General features: G+C 43.0%; 1 protein-coding gene across 2 annotated transcripts in view; it reads right to left on the reverse strand.

Moving 5' to 3' along the window:
- The window catches only part of vps8 (VPS8 subunit of CORVET complex), a 715,536-nt gene that overhangs the window by 585,350 nt on the left and 107,430 nt on the right, over window positions 1-22,756 (reverse strand). For both annotated transcript variants that reach the window (XM_068035875.1, XM_068035876.1), the window contains exon 14: window positions 11,369-11,539. In XM_068035875.1, the coding sequence (XP_067891976.1) occupies window positions 11,369-11,539 (171 nt within the window). The remainder of the gene's footprint in view (window positions 1-11,368; window positions 11,540-22,756) is intronic.

Genomic DNA, 22,756 nt, shown 5'->3' on the forward strand with positions numbered 1-22,756 from the left:
TTGTAAAGATGGGAAAATGCCAAAACTGTATTTATATTTAACCTTAAAGTTGGTGTGCTGATAAGGCAATACATACCAGAAACAAAGAGGCCTTAATATCCCCATGTGCAACAAAAATTTGCCATATGCTATCTTACAAAGAATTTTTAGAATGGGCTTCAAGTTTAATAAAGGATGACAATAGTAGGATATTAAAAGAGTGATGTGAAATTTTGATTCACGCATGCAAAGACAATATATTTTTCTTCAACAGTTCACTGATGTGTTAGTCATCAACCAGATTAAAAAAGATTAAAACTTCAGCAATATCACCAGCTATTTCTAGAAATGACTGTTTTCTTTTCCAAAGTAATAAAAGTTAAGTCAAAGCACATATAATGTAACATATAAATTCAATAACTGGATGTGAAAACAGCAATAGTATACCAAACACATGGAAAAATAGAAGCCAGCACTAAATGAAGAGAGATAAAGGGCAGATTTTTTTTAAATAGATGACTAACATATGGGGAGAGATACTGGGGCTCGTCTTTTGGGTGCTATGAATTGCCTTAGAGCTTCAAAAATGGCATCTGTGGCGTACACTTGTGGGATGAATCACAATAGGCACCATATTGGTGAGGGCGTTAGCGCACACAGTGAACAGCTGCCAGAAATAGCAGAGCAGGCAGATCATGATGTCAATCAGCGTGCAGCACTGACTGGATGCCAGCGGTGCCATTTTGGAGCTCAGCACTCCAGCTAGTGCCCTCTCTTAACCTCGCACAGCTGAACACACGTTCAGCAGCAGGAAGGACCAGTACTACTTAAAAGCATCAACTAGTTATAGATTAGCTGCTGGTTGATTTCTTCTGCCTGCTGCTTCAATTCTACAAGTGTTCGGTGCTATGGTTGTTTAATGTTGCAAAGTCTACAGGGAGTGGTTTACATCGGATTACATAGGATATACAGCACACAAACAGGCTATTTGGCCCAACCAGTCCACCATGCCGGTGTGGCAGGTAATGAGGAACTCACTGCTGACTTCAAGACTTCTGCAGAAAACAGTTTCTCTACAACACGGGTACACTAGTAGGCACCGCCTTGGAGAATGAGCGGTGTGCATGCAGACTAGGACAAGCTGCTGAAAGAGGGAGGAGGAGGAAGGGGGAGAGGGCTCTCAGTAGGAAGCCATGTCCGTCCAGGATGTTTGGGGAGCAGTGCTCCATCTGAACCTCAGTGAGGAACAACGTGCAAGACATCTATGCTTCAGTACAGAGATTGTCACCTGTTGCAGTCACACCTACAACTTCACAGCAGGGCAAGGTCCGCACTGGCAGTGGCAATATAGATGGCTATTGCCATGAACTTTTATACGTCTGGTTTGTTTCAGGCTGGAGCTAGAGTTATTTTCAACATCTCGCAGTTTTCCGTCCACTGTTGCATAAGGGACATCACTGAGGCCCTCATTCTGTCTTGCCAGAAAGAAGCGAGCGGAGCAATCACACGGCTTCACTAGGAATGCAGACTTCCCCATGCTGCATTGGCTGCACACACATCACTTTGCGAGCCTGCATGTCAGCGCTGCCCTATACCAGAACCAGCCTCAATGCCCAGATGGTTTGTGAGCATAGCCAGTGCATCATGAAGGCCAATGCCTGACATCCTTGCTGTAGTTCGGTTGCCTTCATTCTGTAGCAGTCCACTGTGCCATCTGCATTTCAGCCACCAGGACAAACCAAAGAGTGGCTACTGGGTGACAAGGGCCATCAAGCTGGCACCTGTGCTATCTTAACCCCCCACCTCTCCCAGCTGCAGCCCACACGTGCCCGTTGTCTCATCACGTGAAGATCCTGCTTCTAATTTATTGTGCACTGTCAGTATCGAAGCTTGCGGCTGTGAGTGCAAAATCGAGATTGTACCTCTTGGGTATCGGAAAGGAGAAAGGCACAAGGGCAAGGTTGTGGCACAGGGAGGGAAAAGTAAGAAGTGCATGCTTACACCATCTGCAGCTTGTAAATCAGAGACAAGTGTGGGACGAGGGATCAGTGGGATGGGAGGAGGAGGATTATATACAAGGATACCATCATCTTTGACAGTTTCAGTGCCTTGCTGGCCACAACCTCAGCAATGGGGGTCAGGACATGCAGGCACATCTGTCCCCTTCCAGTTAGTTTCTGCTGCCTTCTGGTTGTGTGCCAGTTTATGCTGCAAGAGAGAAGGAAGCCTGTCAGCAGGTGTTGTTCCAAATGTTTGGGTGATGTGCATGTCATGGCTGAATTGCTGGCAGTGAATGCAAGCTGTGAGATGTGGGTGTGAGGCTTGAAGCAGTAGTAAGGCTGTGCAGGTGCTGTGGAGTATATGAATGTCAGGTATGAGTCCTGATTGATAGAGATTCTCGGTAGGTGAATGTGAGGGTGTGTGAACTGAGCAGTGTGAGAGGCTAGTGGTGCAGTTGGTGGAAAATGGCATTTGATGATACCTATGTTGACCCTGACCACTTGTGAGGTCACTGAACTTCTTGTGGCTCTGCATCGCGGTCCTGGGAGCTTGATTCCTGGCTTTGACCTCCACACTGCCTTCTGAGCATGTGCCTGGAGAGCCTCCTAGTCCCCTTTGGACAGAGGACATTTCTCCTCTTTTGCATCTCCTCCACAAAGACCTCCATTGCAACATCCAAAACCTTGGAGTTCACTCTCTCCAGTGTTGTGCCATTCTTCTGTCTTTCCCCGGTCACATTCCTGCATGACTGCCAGCACCTGCGCCAGCCAGAATGGATCTCACCTTTAAGAGCTGCAGGCTAGCTTTAACTGGTGCTAGTAAGTCTCAATTTGAGGTTCCCTATTGATGCTAGCAGCCAATGAACAGCACAGTTAGCACAGGATGCTTGCAGCAATCATTCAAATGGTCAAACAGCACAAAGTTTGTGCGCTGCTTGCAGTACATTGAATGGGCACAGGTTAATCATTCATCACAATCCCAGCGCCTGTACTCAAAAGCTATTCAATTTAGAGCACTGTGTAGTTATATCGATCAGGATTTAAAAATAAAGGTCAAGAGTTTCTACTTTGGCAGCAATCAGGGTGCATACTGCGCTCAAAATTGTGCCTATTTCAACAAGATCTTTTAGATTCAAGTTTCCACTCAAACTCATTTGCACTTCACCGAAAATAAAATCAGTCATTAACCAGCATAATCAAGCAGCATCTTAGAATGGCTTCTTATTTTGCATTAAAAATATTCTTTGAAATATTTAAGAGTGGTTGGTCCAGTTTTATTAATACAGTGGAAAATTCAAAAAAATTATTGATCAGTGTCTAGTCCACCACCTGCAGGTAATCCAATTTTAAACAACCGAATAAGACTTTTAAAATGATACAGAACTATTTATTCGTTTCACTGAGTTACAGAAGTAAGTTTCTTGGTAAAATGTTTTGAAAAATTAACTGCTTTTAAATATGCCTGTTAGCATCCTTGTGCCTACAAAAAAGGTTTAATTTTAAGAGACTCTGCAAAGGAAACAGATGCAGGACAAAAATGAGCTATGGTCATTCTAAGGGTATGGTCAGAATTGTGGGCAGGGCCAGCTTCCAGCACAATTATTTTAAGCTAGTGTGGAAACAAAAAAAAAAACACAAACTCTTTCTAATTAGTTTCACTGCCTTGTCGTGTCCCATAATCCTCGATTTTTTTTTCAAGTATATATCCAAAGCTTTTTGGTCTGAATCTGCTTCCAACACTCTTTCAGGCAGTGTATTCCAGAACATAACTTGCTGCATTAAAAGAATTCTCATCTCCCTCTGGTTCTTTTGCTAATTATCTTAAACCTGTGTTCTCTGGTTACTGACCCTCCTGCCAATAGAAAGAATTCTCTATTTACCCCTCATAATTTTGTACACATATTTAATCATCAATAAACTTATTTTCATGGCTTATAGGACGTATAATTACTTGCTCAATTATGATCGCTGTAATATTGCAGTTTTACACATTGTACGAGTGGAGTTTGGAAGTGGATAACTCTCAGACTGGTTAGGTCAATGAACCCTTGAGATTGCGACCTGTTCTGGTCTATGAAAACAAACGCAGCTTTTTCTGTCTCTCCACACAACTCAAATCCCTCATCCCTGGTATACTTCTAATAAATCTCGTCTGCACCCTCTCCAAGGCATTGACACCCTTCCTAGAGTATTGTGAACAAAACTGTACATAACACTCTAGCTGTGGCCAGTGATTTATAAAGGTTTAGCATAACTTCCTTGCTTTTGTAAAATATGCCTCTATTTATAAAGCTAGGGATCCCATGAGAAAGTCCTAGGAATTAAATGCACTCACTCAGTTAATCCAGGCACAATTTGGGAGCTGTTGCTAACTAGGTGGGCGAAGTTACAATGGATTAGTAAGCAATTGTCTTAATCACTGAGCCACCTTGTTTCACCGTGCACTGTTCACTCTCATTAGTCGACAACATCTATTCCCTGTCTGTACTGTGGAGTCTATGTGCCCTGCAGTGCATAAAACCTTACTTACCTCCCTCCAAGAGAAAACAACTCAATAGTGCAACAGAAATCTGAGCAGCAGAGACAACAAATGAAAATGGTCTTGAGTTGTCACAGAAATATTTACTCTTCAAAACATAATGTCTGCGAGAACTTCAGTAAATCCAGTGATCAGTACAATGTCTGACACTTGCAACAGATTTGTGTTTTTCAACAAACTTCATAGCTGTGTTTGCTTGGCAGTACAAACAAGTCCACACCAGACAACTCTGCATGAAACAATCCATACAAGCCTTGAAAAAAACTGCAAAGTAGGAATATAGTTTAGGAGCACAGGGAACATCGTTAATCATAACAGGAAAACTCAATGTACCACTCGGACCTCTTGATTACATTTATAACTGATTTAATGGAAGCTGTTTAACATTATTTACCAAATGGTAACATACCAAAAAAAGTCTCTGTTGTTGCAGGTGCCTTAATGATTCCACATGATGCACAATCTGACCATTATAATCTAGGACCACAGGGAAGGTGCCTTTTGAACAATATTACATGGTTACTTTGGGCAGTGAAAATATAACATCACTTTCCACCGTTGAATACAAACTCTTTGATGAACCCTGCACATTACTCTTGTAAATTATAGAAGCATTTAGTAGAACATAAAATTGAACTCGAATAAGATTTATGATGGTAAACTTCACACACACACCTACATTCAAAACCACTTTGCTTTAAGTTGGGAAGCACTACTTTGTACTTGCATCGATCAGCATCTAAAATTAGCAGTGGTAAAAATGTTGCCTCCTTGTGGTTACATAAAAAATACGCAGCCCATTATTTGTCTCGAGCAATTTTCCATGCTCTCATTGAGGTCTGTTTGCATTATCTCCACATTAAAGGTTAGATATTGTCAATCTTCATGAAACAGAAAAAAACTAGTGGCTTTCAAGTAAAAAAAAATTAACAGATCAAAACTAGTCTCCAGTTTGCTTTCAATCAATAACCCACTGTGTGCTTGGAGTGCTGTCTGTTCAAACGAATAGAATTCTGTAAAATCTTCTGCTACAGGATAATGAGGGACATGGTCCCAGAATAAGCAGAAACCATTCAGCTCAATCAATCCAGAACAGAGAACATTACAAGTGCTTCACAGTTAGGCAGAGGTCAAACCTTGCTCTGACAGAGACTGGATTCACGAATAGAATAGAAAGGTGAAGGAAAAAAAGCACTCTTACATTATTCCAATGATTTTAGCACCTGATGTGTATGTCTCACACACAACACTGACAAACAGCCATTCCAGCCTCCAAATCACTCACTTTCTAATGTACCTGTCCATCTTCCAATGGAGCTACAATTATCTCCCATTGGATTGTTAAATGTGCAGAGCTAGTTTAGTGTGTCTGTGGGCTCGTGTTGCGATAAAACTGTATCATTATGTGAGCACATATCTAGTACAAGTGTCTGTTCTCAAACTTGGGGTTATTTTTGTTTTTAAAGAGTCTTTTCCTTTTTCTCTGTCCTCTATATGTTCATAAAATGGAGATCCAGTCAATGCACAGAACTCTTTCTGAAACAACTTCCAATATGTCTTTAAGGATAATCTAAATATGGAAGCTACTCATGGAGGCCAGTTTAGTGTTGCTCTCACATGATCAAATATGAAATAAAGCACTATTTGGAAGACATTGTTCCAATTCAGGTTATTATCGCAACATTTTTATTCCTACTCACAGCAGAAAAGCAGACAAGACTCCTATGATTCGGAACCTCTTGGTATGCATGCTTTGCACAGATAACAACACTGACGCATGTAAACTCACCAGCTTCCAAATAACTGAATGTAGCTGAGACCCATAGATTCATTCATTGAAACTACAACTTTTATCTACATTGTAAGTGCACCAATATACCATGACACAAACAATTTCCCCTTATCTATGGTGTAACACACGAGACTGTGTGAAATTCCCATCTGTAATGCTCTGAAACACAGTTAATACGACAATGCCAAATTACTAATTGTAGACAAAAATTACTGGTGAGATCATTACAGACACAGAAGAAAAGAAACAGCAAGGAACTAGTAGAACTAGTAGCATTTATGTTTCTATTTCAGATTTCCAACATCCACAGTATTTTGCTTTTATTTTAGTGTTTAATTCACTGCCACTTCTCTTCCAGGAAATCTATCTTGATGAAGTTCTACTCTGCAATTCGATAGGATTTCCATTTGTCTCTTTTACCTTGTTCATCTTCATTGCTTTCCAGTTCCCTGTTGGTGTTGATAAGGTGTCTACCAAAACTCATTTTCACAGCCATATCTCCTTCCTCAATAATTGTCTCTGGCTCCAACTTATTCCATGTAGATTCCAACTCAAGTTCCATCCTTCATGTTTCGAATCCACCCAGCATTGCAGGCATCTCCAAGACATACAACATTCCCTGAATTGCTGTTCGCACTGCATGCTGAGATCCATACTCAGTTGCATGCATCAGCACATGTACATACTCAACCTCTCTCTCCAGAAGCACCAACTCACCCTAGCGCAAAGCTGTCCTGCTCCACAGTTTCATTTCATCCTTCATCTTATCGGACGCATTAACAAATAAATTTTTTCTCTTCCATTCATGTGTTAAGGATCACAAGCTCCAGCAGCTCATGGGGACCAACACCCCTCCAGATCTTTCTTCCCCTTCACTTCCCTCTGACCCCATCTCTTCTCTTAACTCTCACCCTTGACGTATATTCACCAGACCCTCTGACCTTACCTCTTTGATGCTGAACTATCTATAATTGGCAAAGGACTCAGTTTTATCCCCTTACACCCCACCTCAATGAATTCCACACTCAGCACGACATTGAGCTTTTCCTCTGCCGCCTTCACCTTTAGGCTCACTTCTTTGGCCAGGAGTCCTCACCCCGACCAGTGGATCTATTCATCCACCTCCAGTATTCTCCCTCTACCTGGACCCCTCCCTCTGGCCCGTTACTCGCTCTTGATCTTTTCTTGAACTTATTTCTTCCTATCTTGACTCTATTTTTTCTCCCCTGGTCCAGGCTCTTCCCACCTATATCCATGACTCTTTTAACACCTTATGTCATTTCGACAATTTCCAGTTTCCTGGCCCTAACCAATTCATCTTCACTATAGACATCCAATCTCTCTTCACCTCCATCCCCAACCAGGACAGTCTGAGGGCTCTCGCTACTTTCTTGAAAAGGCCCAACCAGTCCCCATCCATAACCACTCTCCTCTGCCTGGCTGACCTTGTTCTCACATTGAACAACTTCTCCTTCAACTCCACTCACTTCCTTCAAATTAAAGGTGTTGCTATGGGTGCACACATAGGTCCTAGTTACGCCTGGCTTTTGGTGGGGTATGTCAAACACTCCTTGTTCCAGTCTGTATCGATGTCGCTTCCTGCTCTCGTACCGAACTGGAAAATGTCATCAACTTTGCTTCCAATTTCCACCTTCACATGATCCATCTCTGACACTTCCCTTCCCTGACTTCTCTGCCTCCATCTCTGGGGATAGGCTGTCCACTAATATTCCACTGACTCCCGCAGCTACCTCGACTACACTTCCTCACACCGTCTCCTGTAAGGACTCGATTCCATTCTCCCAGTTTCTCGGCTTCCAATGCATCTGCTGCAACCTTCCACAACATCGCTTCCGATATGTGTTCCTTTTTTGTCAACTGAGGATTCCCTCCCACTGTGGTTGACAGGGCCCTCAACCGCATCCAACCCATTTCCCGCACTTCTGCCCTCACCCCTTCCCCTCCCTCCCCGAACCGTGATAGGGTTCCCCTTATCCTCACTTTCCACCCACCAGCCTCCACATCCAAAGGATCATCCCGCACCATTTCCGCCACCTCCATCGTGATGCCACTGCCAAACGCATCTTCCTCCCCCCTCCCCTATCAGCATTCCAAAGGCACCATTCCCTTCGCGACACACTGGTCCAGTTCTCCATCACCCCCAACACCTTCCCATGTAATTACAGGTGGTATAATACCTGCCCATTTACCTCCTGTCTCCTCACCATCCAGGTCCCCAAACACTCCATCTCTGGGGATGGTGAAGCAGCGATTTACTTGTAATTCCTGCTGCATTTGATGACAACGCAACCACTAGGTGGCGCTGCAGAGGCACATGTGCAAATGCAGCATGTGCCACTAAAACGTCACAGTTTGCAACGTTCAGGCAGCTGCCAGGACTAAAGATGGCGCTGCTCAAATAATCACACAAAGGCAACTTAAACACATGGCAGCACACAATGGCGGGAGGGAGAGAGCGCGAGCGGGCCGGGGAGGGAGAGAGCGAGGTGGAAGCAAGCAGGCTTGGGGGTGGGGGGGGGGGGGGGAAAAGAGGAGCGCGCACCCGCCACCACCAAGGTCTTTGGCCGCTCTCTCCCTGCTCCCCCACCCCCTGCCCATGTTACGCAATGACATCATCTGTGCATGCGCCAACAAGTCCTGGTACTGCGGTACGCAGCGCATGAGCAGAGAGCAGGAGCCCGTCTGCACATGTGCACAGACTGATGTTGTCAACGACGGGCTGCGTTGTCAATAATCACTTTGTTTTGTATACTGTATTCGCTATTCACAATGTGGTATCTCTACACGGGGGAGACCAAATGCGGATTGGGTGACCGCTTTACGAAACACCTCCGCTCAGTCTGCAAGCATGACCCCATGCTCCTGGTCACCTGTCATTTTAATTCACCACCCTGCTCTCAAGCCCATATTTTTCTCCTTGGCCTGCTAGTGTTCCAATGAAACTCGATGTAAGCTTGAGAAACAACACCTCATCGTCCAATTAGGCACTCTACAGACTTCTGGACTCAACACTGACCTCAACAATTTCAGAGCATGACTACCATTTTAATTTTTTCCCCAAAATTTTATTTAATTTATTTTATTTTTTCACTTGTCTTTCACATTTTTGCTTTTGGACAGAGCTGTACATTATCCTGCCATTAACATTCTCTCTGGACCATTGCTTTGTCTTTTACCACAACTATTAGCAGTCCCTTTGCCTTTTATTCTGTGACATCTCTATGTTAACCTCTTCTGCCCTCTGTCCTATCACATACCTTCCGTTTTATTCTTCTTCCTCCCTCCCCCCTTTCACCTGCTCAAAACCTATTTCATTTCTAACTTTTGCCAGTTCTGATGAAAAGTCACAGACCTGAAACGTTAATTGTTTCTCTCTTCACAGATGCTGCCAGACCTGCTGAATATTTCCAACACCTTTGGTTTTTATGATAGCAGAACCATACTTGAATTACACAATATAATTTTGAAACAATCAGTCCAGGCTTATTGTAAATCTTTATATTCGCTCATGGGATGTGGGCATTGCGGGCTAGGCCAACATTTATTGCCCATCCCTAACTGCCCTTGAGAAGGTGGTGGCGAGCTGCCTTCTTGAACCGCTGCAGTCCATGTGAGGTAGGTACACCTACAATGCTGTCAGGAAGGGAGTTCCAGGATTTTGACCCAACAACAGTGAAGGAACGGCGATATAGTTCCAAGTCAGGATGGTGTGTGGCTTGGAGGGGAACTTGCAGGTGGTGGTACTTCCATGCATCTGCTGCCCTCGTCTTTCTAGATGGTAGAGGTCAGGGGTTTGGAAGGTGCTGTCTATAGAGCCTTGGTGAGTTGCTGCAGTGCATCTTGTAGATGGTGCACACTGCTGCCACTGTGTGTCGGTGATGGAGGGAGTGAATGTTTTTGGCTGGGGTGCCAATCAAGCGGGCTGCTTTGCCCTGGATGGTGTTGAGCTTAATGAGTGTTGTTGGAGCTGCACCCATCCAGGCAAGTGGAGAGTATTCCATCACATTCCTGACTTTCGGTAGCTTTAAACTGAAGAATGTTATATAGGAGATTGTGCCTAGACGGCTGTCACTGGGATCTTTCTAGAACAGTTCTTTTCTGGCGATGTTGAGGATCAGTTTGGCAGGTTTTCCAGGTGAAATGTGGCAACACGGGTTTGTGGCAGGCCTCTCAGGAGGAATGCAGCATCAATTTCTCTATTTCTTACACTCGCTTCAAAGAGCTTCTCAAAGAAATTGAAAAACTGGCTGGCTTTTCAAAAAGATGGAAGAGGGTGCTGATGGTGACTGCTCTCTTGGATGGTGTTCTCCAACTGCCTTCAGAACAGTTCACACCCCAGCACACTGTCCAAAGCGAAACCAAAAACAATATCTCAAGAGACAAGCTTCTTGACCCCTATAAATCTTGACCTCCGTAAACATCTCCCCCAAGTCAAAAAGCCCCTACTGGGTATTTATCTGAAGACAGGTGACTTCCAATAAGGGTTGTTTACAAACAAAGTCCCCTCAGTATCCTTTCAATGACCCCAGTGAAAAAACATCCATGGAATCTTTTCCAGTTTTCCAAAATAAAACAATGCCCATAAATTCTAAAATACATAAGTCCTCAAAAAAAACTTGAAGAATATAAAAACACCATAACATGATCACAAAGGATGGTTTTCAACTGTGGACAAAATCTAGCTGAGGGACATTTTTCACAGTACAAACAGATGCTTTAAACATCGATACTTGCAAGGTTATTTTCTAAGGTTGGCCAGGAGCTGGAAGCACAGGTGAATAACGAAAACAGCCCTTACTCCCCATCAACAAATACAATTGCTTAATTCACTTCACAAAAGTGCAGCCCATTAGCCAATGAGCAATATTGATAATCACGATACTGCTCTGTCCCAGCTAGGGAAAGCAGCATCCTGTCAAGGGACATGAAAATGTACAAAAACAATCCAGATGATCAAGTACAATGGATCCATCTCACCTCATGTTCACAACAAATCAAGAAACAAGAGAAAGAAATTGGAATTTTCTGAGCTCTTACCAAAGCCTGGCTAACATTCCCACCAGTGGCCAGGGATTTGAAGTGGCTGCTGTTGTAAACTAGCTGAACTTCAGCAATGTCCACGATCTCCAACTCTTCTTGACTATGACGGTCCACCACATGCAGTTTCTCTGCACTGTCTAGTAGAGTAAGTGTTCGAGAATTGATCCACTGCGGGCAAAGAAAGAAAAAGTTGATATGAATTCTCCTTTTGCTGTTCAAGTAAAATATGAAGAGTACCCAAGCCCACACATTTAGGGTCTGCACTTGCAGCACTTGCCCACATACTAAAATAGTTGAAGAACCAAGAGAAAATGTATTATTTCAATTGATAACTTGATTATTTTGCCTTATTGTCTGAATACTGTTGCGAAGCTTCATTCCTTTTTTTTTTCATTTCCTGATTTTGCTTGTGCTTTGAACTATCTATGGCTCAGAGGATGCACTGACAGCCTACAGTTAGATCTCTGCCCATCCCATTCTGTATTTTTATTATATTGCAGTTGCACTGCCACCTGGTGAGTGTTCACCAGGATATACGACCCCTTTCTCTCTCTGTGGAAGAACTTTGAAACTCCCACAAGGAGCAAGCTCTGACAGGAAACTCAACAGTTTGTGGGGGAAATCGCAGCCATTGATGCACAAATGGCACACACAATGCCCAGCAACAGTTAATTAGTTACTAGCCACTGGCCAATGCTGCCAATACTTGTAATCAAAGGTTTACTCAGGATAGTGATCATTGAGACTGGTAACAAAACATCTGTAAGAAATACACTGCAGTAGAATGCATTCCAGGGGCCTATTAAAGTTGCAAAAGGAAAATTCAGGTGAGGGGGTTAAAAAAAAGGTAATGCTCATCTCAAATTCAATTAAAAATCCACCAGCTTCACTGGAAGAGATAACACCTCCAGGAGAAGAAGAACTGAAGAGAAAATTTATATTTAAAAATCCCTATTTACTAAAATTACTATATCTTTTATATAAAAGCAGTGGTGGAAGGTAAGCCCCAGTCCTACACTTTCTCAGCAGGACCCAATCAAGCACCAGTAGACATTGCTACTGGTCATCACTGCTGTACAGGTGCACTGGAATACTTCATTCCTCTCCCTACTCTGGGTATTACATGACTCACACCAGCAGGAACCTCACACCCAACCACCAGATCAGTCAACAATGCAGAAATCAGGGGAGTGGGACATTTGATGCGGAAAAAAAAAAGAGGAGTGTGATTGATAATAAATCAAACTAAATAAAGGGAATAATTCATTCCTCTGCACGGTTTTTTAAGATCTTTGGTTACCATGTTGTTACTAAATTGCAGCTTGTACGCCGTTATCACGGTTATTAAGCCATTTATTTTAAGTGAAACTCGGTCAATTTGATTTAAAATGAAATGCGAGAAGTAAACAGTGCAGGTGGGCCTGGAAGATCCGCTCAGTTCCACCGTTTTCTTCAGCACAGTTCACCCAAAATCATCCAAACTAGTGCAAAAGGCTGAAGAATTTCAAACGCAAATTACATCCAGTGCAAATTGAGTGTCCACAATCTTTTGCACTAATTGAAAAAAAACACTGCACTAGAAGCCAGCCCCATTTGCAAAACTGGTCATGCCCCCAGATGGAATTAATCACAGAGGGTTTCCGCTAATTGTGTCCGTTTGTGGGTCTTCAAGGAGGCTCTAAAAATTAAACTGGTTCTTTTTGGGCAAATAGGCACCTTATAAAAGCCTTTTACTTATTTTTAATTGATTCAGAAGTTGATTATGAGACACCAACGTAACTAGCACATTTTGTTGAAATAATTTTCAGTAATTAACGTCAGGTTATTCACAGGTGATGGACTAGACACTGATTAAATTTTTTTGGGATAGACCTATTTCCTGCAAACTGCACCAGGTTACCAACAATGTTCCCTCTAATTTATTTGTGGAGTGCGTGGAGGACTTGTTTAAATACAAATTTTTTGCGCAGCCGCACACATGTGGTAATTTACAGGGACCAACTTGTGCGAGGCCTGTGTGGGGACTTTCAAGTTGCTGCACAGCCAAGGGAACATTGGTTAGCACTCAAAAAAAAAATCAAGGAATTTTTTTTTTTTTAAAAACATATTAAATTTCTAAAACACTGCCCAATTACACTGGTCCACGGAAGATTTTACATTTGACGCTATGTAACTGGGTTTGAGCAGAAAGTTGAGTAAAAAAGAATTCTCAACAGTAGCGCAATTTTAGGCACAATTTGCCCCCAGATTGCTTCCAAAGCAGAAACTGTACGTCCTGCAATTTAACTGCCTGACAAGTTTAAGGACTGCATTAAAATCATGCAAGAATGCAATTTACTGTTCAGTATGAGGTGCATTAAAATCACAGTCTTGACAGGTCTGTTTACAATTTCCAACAATGCACTCTCATCTTTCAGGATGCTGATTTCAGCCAAGGATACATGTACAATTCAGATCAAGTCCAGAAGTTGAATGCATTCATTAATAGTCTTTGTTACAATTTTTGCATCTGTCATGCATATCGAGTCTCATATGGAGTTGGGCATCTATGTCACGACCATTCAGTTGGTCAATTTTTTTTCTTTGTTATTAGTTGACTGCTTAGGTCTCTTTACCTCCTCACCAACTTGCTATTTCTTATCTCTGCTTCTCACTAATCATATTACATAAAATCACATTCCAGCAAACAAAAAAATCTGCAAGGCATCACTGCTTTGATTGTTCCTCACACCCATTTTAAGCCCCTAAAAATAAAATTTATCACATCAAAAAAAAACTGTAATTTATCTATAATCTGTACTCCAATATCTCTCTGCTCCCCACTAACAGTGTGATACAACCTCCCTGGCTTCTGAACATCCTGCGTGCTGGGTACAATCTCCCCACCAAACTTGACAAAATCATAAGCACAGTGTGACTGCAGTATGTATGATGCACAGCAGCACCACAGTAATGCACCAGCACCTCCCTCCTCGTTCGTCTCGGTGGTAAAGTCGTTAAGAGCAGCAATAGAGTCCTAGAGGTATACAGCACAGAAACAGGCCCTTCGGCCCATCGTGTCCATGCCAGACATCAAGTACCATCCATTCTAATCCCATTTTCCAGCATTTGGCCCACAGCCTTGTATGCTATGGCGTTTCAAGCACTCATCTAAATACTTGTTAAATGTGGTCAGGGTTCCTGCCTCTACCACCCCTTCAGGCAGTGTGTTCTAGATTTCAACCACCCTCTGGGTGAAAGATTTTTTCCTCAAATCCCCTCTAAACCTCCTGCCTCTTACCTTAAATGTATGCCCCTGGTTTTAGACACCTCCGCTAAGGGAAAACGTTGCTTCCTATCTACGCCCCTCAGCAATGTCATAAGAACACAGTTGCTTCCAGGTCCTCTTCCAAATCTCTCACTATTTTGTTTAGTTTAGTTTAGTTTAGAGATACAGCACTGAAACAGGCCCTTCGGCCCACCGAGTCTGTGCTGACCATCAACCACCCATTTATACTAATCCTACACTAATCCCATATTCCTACCACATCCCCACCTGTCCCTATATTTCCCTACCACCTACCTATACTAGGGGAAATTTATAATGGCCAATTTACCTACCAACCTGCAAGTCTTTTGGCTGTGGGAGGAAACCGGAGCACCCGGAGGAAACCCACGCAGACACAGGGAGAACTTGCAAACTCCACACAGGCAGTACCCAGAATTGAACCCGGGTCGCTGGAGCGGTGAGGCTGCGGTGCTAACCACTGTGCCGCCCACAGTGGACATCTAACACATGCCTTCCTTGCAAATGGGTCACTATCATGGAATTCCCTATCTGACACCATTGTGGAAAAACCAACACAAAGAGGGCAGCAGTTTAAGGAGGAAGCCTACTACAACCTTCTCAGGACAACTAAGAGTGGGTAATCAATGATACCTGGTCAGTACCGCCCACATCCCGAGAACAAAAAAAAGTTAATTAAAATTCTCCATCAGCATAGCTAGGGATCCTTAGCAGTAAAATTCTCAGCAGCCGCCACCATACCCATCGCCCTCACCTCAACCATTTCCAATGGAATTTGTTGGCCTCATCAGCAGAGAATCATGTGAACGTTATTTTCCCTTTTTTGCCCACTTGCTCCAAAGAACATGCAGGAATCTACTACAGAGTAAACTCAGCTGATTCTCAAATCTGAAAACCAAAACTACAATTCACAGGTAGGTGTATTCCCAAAAATACTACTTCAGACGACACATAGAACCCCATTAAGAAGCAGAGTGGTGGCCAACAGAACATTCTATTGTGCAGTGTTAAACTTATTCAGGTTAATCAACTACAGCATTCCATTCCAGTTAAACATTTAACAGACTGTCTTTTGAATAACTTATCATTTCCTTCAATGCCCCCCATACCACCTCCCTGCAACCCCATCCCCCCAGCTGCAAATATGCATGAATGCTTCCTTGGATATTTGGACATTTAAAAAGGAAAGACAACTCCAACCATTGAATCCACGAGTTCCAATTTGCAACACTGTAGTCTTTTGCCAGTTGTGTTTAATCTCATGGAGATTACCAACAAAGCCACCACCAGAAAGCCTCTGATATAGCACTAAATCAACGCAGCAAAAAATCTGCTGCATTAATTTATAACACAAGAAGAAAATGTCAGATTAAACGTAGAACAAAGCACTAAAATCTTAAATTGGGGTTTTAGCCAATCTAATTTTGCTGAAACAAAAACTCATTAATTTCCCACTGAAAATAAGCATTACAAATAAAATGAAACTTGGCCAGGATTATCAGATAAATATCACCACTCAGGAGGCCAACTACAACTAATGCAGGCAATTTTGTAATCAGACAGCCAACAACTTGGTACCTTTAACCCAACTTTCCCTCCTCAATCCCATGTTAACTGATTTTGTTAGCAGTTCTCTCTTCAGATGCTGCGCCTCTCTACTTCAAAACTGCTGCTATCACCCCCTCGCCTGGCTCCATTCTTATCGATCGAAGCAGAGCCAGCGCATCACCTGCTATGGCTTCTCTTCCCACTCCTGTACCAATACCTCTAGTGACTATGCCCCAAGATCTGGAATATCCTCCCTACACCTCACTCTCCTCCTTTAAGATACTCCTTAAAACCAAGCTTTTGGTCATTTGACCTAATATTTCCTTTTGTGGCTCAGTGTCATATTTTGTTTTATAATGTTCCTGCAAAACGCCTTGGGATATTTTATTACGTTAAAGGTGCTATATAAATATAAGCTGTTGTTGTGTTCCATAAGAATTTATCCTTGGTCTCTTCCTATTTCTGAACTACATCAGGGAAATCATCCAAAAGCACATTAGTTTTCACATGCGTGCTAATGACACTCAGCTCAACCTCACCAGCTCGCTCGACTTCTCCACTGTTGCTAAATTATCAGACTGCTTCTCTGGATGAGCAGAAATTTCTTCCAATTAAATATTGGGAATACTGAAGCCATTGTCTCTGGACCACGCCATAAGCTCCACTCCCTCGCCACCGATTCCATCCTCTCCCTGAAGCTGTCTGAGGCAGAACCAGACCATGAGTAACCTTGGTCTTGTATGCACCCCTGAGATGAGCTTCCAATCACACATCCATGCCATCATTAAGGCCACCGCTTGCCATCTCTGCCTCAGCTCACCTGCTGCTGAAATCCTCAACCACGTCTTTGTTAACTTTAGACTTGTCTATTCCAACGCATTCCTGGTTGGTCTCCCACATTCTTCCCGCCGTAAACTTGAGTTTATCCAAAACTCAGCTTCCCGTGTCCTTACTCTGATCAAACCTACATTGGCTCCTGATTAAGAGATGCCTCAATTTTAGAATTTTCATCCCTGTTTTCAGGGATCAAGAGCCGCGCAACCTTCACATATCTGAGCTCATCTAATTCTGGCCTCTTGAACATCCCCAATTTTAATCATTCCAGCACTGGTGGCCATACCTTCAGCTGCTTGGGCCCTAAGCTCAGGAATTTCTTCCTTAAACTCTCTACCTCCCTTTCCTCCTTTAAGATGGTCTTTAAAACCCACCTCTTTCATCAAGGTTCTAGCCATAGTCATGCAGACCCCCACCTGCCAAGAATGAGGCATATTAATTTTGTCATATGAACATTGATTTTAAACTGTTGCTGGAGTGAATAAATGACTTATTTGAAGATCACCAGACACTGGGCTGGAAGGACATTTGCAAACTAAGAGACGCTGCTTGTGGAGACAAAGGACTATTCTCTGCCCCAATTAACCCAAATCGATTTAGATCACCAGACAATGAAGGTATAAGGAAGCGCATTCCAAGGTCTGCAAAGAGATACAATCCACAATGCCAGGACTGGTTAAACCAGCTGGCCACATGACTAATTGGCTGGTCCAGGCTTTTTGAACTAGCCACAGGATAGTTTGAATTCAGAAGGCAGTGTGAAACTGAAGCTGGAACAAGGAAGCAGCTCTCTCTCTCTCGCTTTCTCCCAAGCCACTGAAGATACAAAACCCTCAAGAGAGAAGACTCCAACATCGAAACAAGTGAACTGGGCCCCAGCAAACTGCAAGACTTACTGGCAACCAAAGACTCCACATTGAACTTAAAGGACTATAACTACCAGATATTGCCTCAAACTGTTCCCCCTTATTCCTTCTACCTTTTTTTGCCTCTATCTCCATGTGTGTTTATTGCATATGCATGCTAGCCTGGTCACGTTGCATATTCATAGTCATTAACCGGATTAGAGTTTAAGATTAATAAACTTCCACCTTTTTTGTTTAAATCAAAGGAAACCTGTCTGATTCCTTTGCCTTACATTTGGAGCAGTGAACAAGGATTCACTAAGGGGGAGCTAAAAACACGGTGTTTTAAAATTAAACCATTTTGGTTAAACCAGGCAAAGGTTGAGAGGGGACCCCTAGACAGCTTCTCACCTGGTCGTAACACCATTTTCCCTAATATCTCTTTGTTCGGTGTCAGGGTTTGTTTTATAATGCTCCTGTGAAGCGCCTTGGGATGTTTTATTCTGCTAAGGATGCTATATAAATGCAAGTTGTTGTACTAAAACATCCCAAGGCACTTCACAGGAGCATTACCAAGCACATCCAGAATTGGGTTAATCGTGGCCAACAGACATTCAAGATTTGAAAGGCACAACATCATCTCACTGCATCACCACTGTCAGTACTTTTTTTAAGCAAGGAGGTGGGTGTGAGAAAGTTGGTGGCTCACGAATTTTAGAAAATAATACTGCATAAAAAGCACACCCTTCAAAAAGCAAGTGTTTTAAAAATAGAATAAATGTATTAAAAATTAAGAAGCAATGAGACTTTCTGTGTCAGGTCATGGCAAATTAAGCCTAAGTGATGAGATGGAAGAGACTTGACCCTCAGTTTGTAATTTCAATTCATCATTCACCCTTTCTACTATCACAGCAAGATGACACAAGTAAAGCAATAATAGATGTGCACACACTTAAATTATGGAGTTGGGAAGAGGAGAGCAGACTGTTTTTCAATAGATTCAGTTTATAAAAGGTACTCAAAACTCATCAAAAGCATCATCAGAAGTAATGCATTTTGTGTGTTCCGTCACGCCAAATTAAACACAGTGTGAAGGCTGACCTTCAGGCAGTCTGCAGTCATCTATTGTGCAAATGACAAAACATGCAGAACCAATTAGTACTGATACTGTGGATACAGGCTCCATCTGGTGGCCAGCTGTAGAAACATCAAAACTATCAGAATCAGATTTGTTTCAAAACACTGATGTACCAGTTCTGAGTCACTTAAAGGAAAGCGTACAGAGTAGCAAGGACAACAGTTCCCCTTTACGGAAATAAAAACAGAAAGTACTGAAAATACTCAGTAGGTTTGGTAGCATCTGTGGAGAGAGAAAAAGAGTTAATATTTCAGGTCGATGACCTTTCATTAAAACCCCTTTCCTGACTCTGTACGGAAAGTAATAAACTGGGAAATGCGGCACAACAGTTTCCAATAACGAAAGGTGACATAACTGCAGCAATTACAGTTGACATGCCTTCCTGTTCCTTACAGTTTATTCTGCAAACTAGGAACAGTTACAGCACTTTGAAAAATTGTAAAGTTTCAGGTAAATGAATATGTGTTTGACTTGAATTAACGAGCACAATAATAGATTCAGGCAACAGTGAATTATAGCACTGGAGAGGGATGATGTCATTTAGGGGCCAAAGGCAGGCTCTATTTGGTTAGAGTTAAGGAACGAGAGGGGAACTATTACACTGCTGGGTGTATACTCTAGGCCACCAAGCAGTGGGAAGGAGATAGAGGAGCAAATTTACAGGCGAATTACAGAAGATGCAAGAACTGCACAGTAGTGATAATGAGGGACTTCCATTACCCTAATACAGAGTGGGAAAATAAGTGTGTAAAGGGCAAAGAGGGGGAGAAATTCTTGAAATGTATCCAAGATATCGGTAGAAGCAGACAGAGTAGAGGCAATGGATAGGGTAAAAATTAAGAGGGAGGAGGTACTGAAAAGGCTGACTATGCTTAGGGTGGGTAAAGTCACCTGGTCCAGATGGCTTGCATCTCAGGTTGCGAAAGGAAGTGGGGGTGGAGATAGTGGAAAGCCTTGCCATAATCTTCCTATCTTCCCTGGATATGATGGAGGTGCCAGAGGTTTGGAGAGTGGCAAATGTGACCTCCTTATTCAAGAAAAGGTGTAAGGACAGTCTCTCCAACTACAGGCCAGCTAGTTTAACATCAGTGGTAAGTAAGGTTTCAGAAACAATAATCAGGGGAAAAAAACAACAGGCACTTGGAGAGGTTTGAGTTAATTAAGGAAAGCCAGCAGGGATTTGTAAAAGGCAGATCATGCTTCATTAATCTACTTGAAAATTTGATGGAGTAACAGAAGGTTGATGAAGGGAATGTGGTGGATGGTTATCTATATGGATTTTAGGAAAGATTGATAAAGTACCACATAAAAGGCTGGTTAACAAAAGTGAGGCTCATGGAATAAGAGGGTCCGTGTCCAATTGGATAAAAAATTGGCTTAACTGCAGAAAACAGCGAGTCATGGTAATTGGCTGTTTTTCAGACTGGAGGATGGTAGACAATGGTTTTTTTTTTTAAAATGTATATATGTGACTTGGATATTGGAATAGAGTAGAGTTCAAAATTTGCCCTTGATACCAAACTCGGAGGAGTGACAAACAGTGAGGATGATAAAAACCAGCTGCAAGAGGACATAGACTAGCAGAATGGGCAGACAGGTGGCAGATGGAATTTAATACCAAGAAGTGTGAGGTGATGCATTTTGGCAAAAGGGAGAGGGTGAGGCAATATAGACTTAATGGCACAGTTCTAAAGAGTGTGCGTGACCTGGGGGCGCATGTGCATTGATCTTTGAAGGTGGCCAGACATATTGAGAGAGAGGTTAGCAAAGCATATGGGATCTTAGGCCTCATAAGTAGAGGCATAGAGTACAAAAGCAGGGAAGTTATGCTGAACCTTTACAAAGCTCTGGTTCAGTCCCAACTAGAGTATTGCGTCCAGTTCAGGTCACCGCTCCTTAGGACGGATGTGAGGGTCCTTGCGAGGATGCAGAGGAGATTTACCAGAATGGTTCCAGGGATAGAGGGTTTTAATTAGAAGATTAGGTTGGAAATGCTAGTGCTGTTCACCCTGGAGCAAAGGAGATTAAGAGGGGATTTGATAGAGGTGTCCAAGATTATGACAGGTTTAGATAAGCTAGACAAGGAAAATCTATTCCCATTAACTGAAGATACAAGGATATGGAATTAATGTAGGCAGGTGGGATTAGTATAGATAGGTATTATGGTCGGTATGGATGCGGTGGCCGAAGGGCCTGTTTATATGCTGTACGACTATGACTTTAAGGACTAGGGGAAATAGATTGAAGGTTTAGGGCCAGAGATGCAGGGGGAAATGTGAAGAAGAACATTTTTACATAGGGAGTGGTAATGATCTGGAACCCGCTGCCCACGAGGGTGGTGGAAGCGGAGACAATCAATGACTTCAAAAATGAATTGCATGGGCACATGAAGGAAATAAAAGGGCTTTGGAGATCGAGCGGGGGGAATGGGACTGACTGCAGTGCTCCAGAGAGCTGGCATGGACTCAATTGGCCGAACGGCCTCCCTCTTGATGTAAATGACTCCAGGACTCTATAAGAGAATTTCCTTGACTAGTGTGTTTCCAGCCCAATGAGGAAGAAGCACTGCTGGATCTAACTCTGGAGAATGAAGTGGGGAAAATGGAGTTTTAGTGGGAGAATATTTGGGCTACAGTGATCATATCATCAGCTTTAGACTAGATACGTGAAAGGACAAGGTACAATCATGCGTAAAAATACTTAACTGAAGGGGGCTAATTCCAATTAGTTGTAAAGGAATCTGGACTGCAATCAAAAATCGGTAAACAAACAGTAGGTGAACAATGGGAGGCTTGTGAGAGGAGGTAGTTCAGGTGCATAGTAGGTATATTTTCATGAGGGGGAAAAGGGCATCCAAAGCTACAGCCCCCTGGGTGACTAATAATATGGGGTGGAGGGGGGGGGGGGGGGGGGTTAAAATGAAACAGAAAAAGGAGGCTTATGACATTTTCATAATATAGTAGAGAACCAAGCTGAATGTAGAAAGTACAGAAATCTGAAAAACAGAATAAGACAGGCAAAGAGAATATGAGAATAGATTAGTGGCTAACATGAAAGGGAACCAAACAGTCCTTTATAAACACAAATAGTAAAAGTGTAATTTTTAAGTAAGGGTGGAGCCAAATAGGGTCCAAACATACATTTTTCAGGGAGGCTTTAAGGACATCCTTGTAGCATTTCCACTGCCCTCCTGGTAGCCTTTTGCCATGACTGAGCTCGGAGTAGACAGCATGTTTTGGGAGTCTTGTGTCAGGCACGCGGATGATGTGGCCTGCCCAAAGTAACTGACGAGCCATGACCCAGTGTCGCGATACAGGGAATGTTGGCATAAGAGAGGACACTGAATTTGCAGGATCTGTGGAGGCACCGCTGGTGACTCCCTCCAGGGCTTTAAGATGTCTGCTGTACAGTGTCATGTTTCCGACGCATAGAAGAGGGCAGGTAAACACGGCGGACCTGTAGACCACGAGCTTGGTGCCAGGTTTGAGGTCTTTGTCGTCAAACACTCTTTTCCTCAGACGACTGATGGGTGTGTTGGCACATCGGAGGCAATGCCGAGTTTCATCGTCGGTGTCGGCCTTTGTTGAAAGGAGTTTCCCAAGGTATGAGAGCTGAGCCACATTGTCCAGTAGTTTTCCGTGGACCTTGTTAGTCGGTGGGGGGGGGGGCAGCGTTGTGCGGCGGGAACAGGCTGGTAGAGGACCTGTGTCTTCCAGATGTTTAGCTTAAGGCCA

This window comes from Heterodontus francisci, chromosome 7 (assembly GCF_036365525.1).
Source record: "Heterodontus francisci isolate sHetFra1 chromosome 7, sHetFra1.hap1, whole genome shotgun sequence".
NCBI classification, from domain to species: Eukaryota; Metazoa; Chordata; class Chondrichthyes; order Heterodontiformes; family Heterodontidae; genus Heterodontus; species Heterodontus francisci.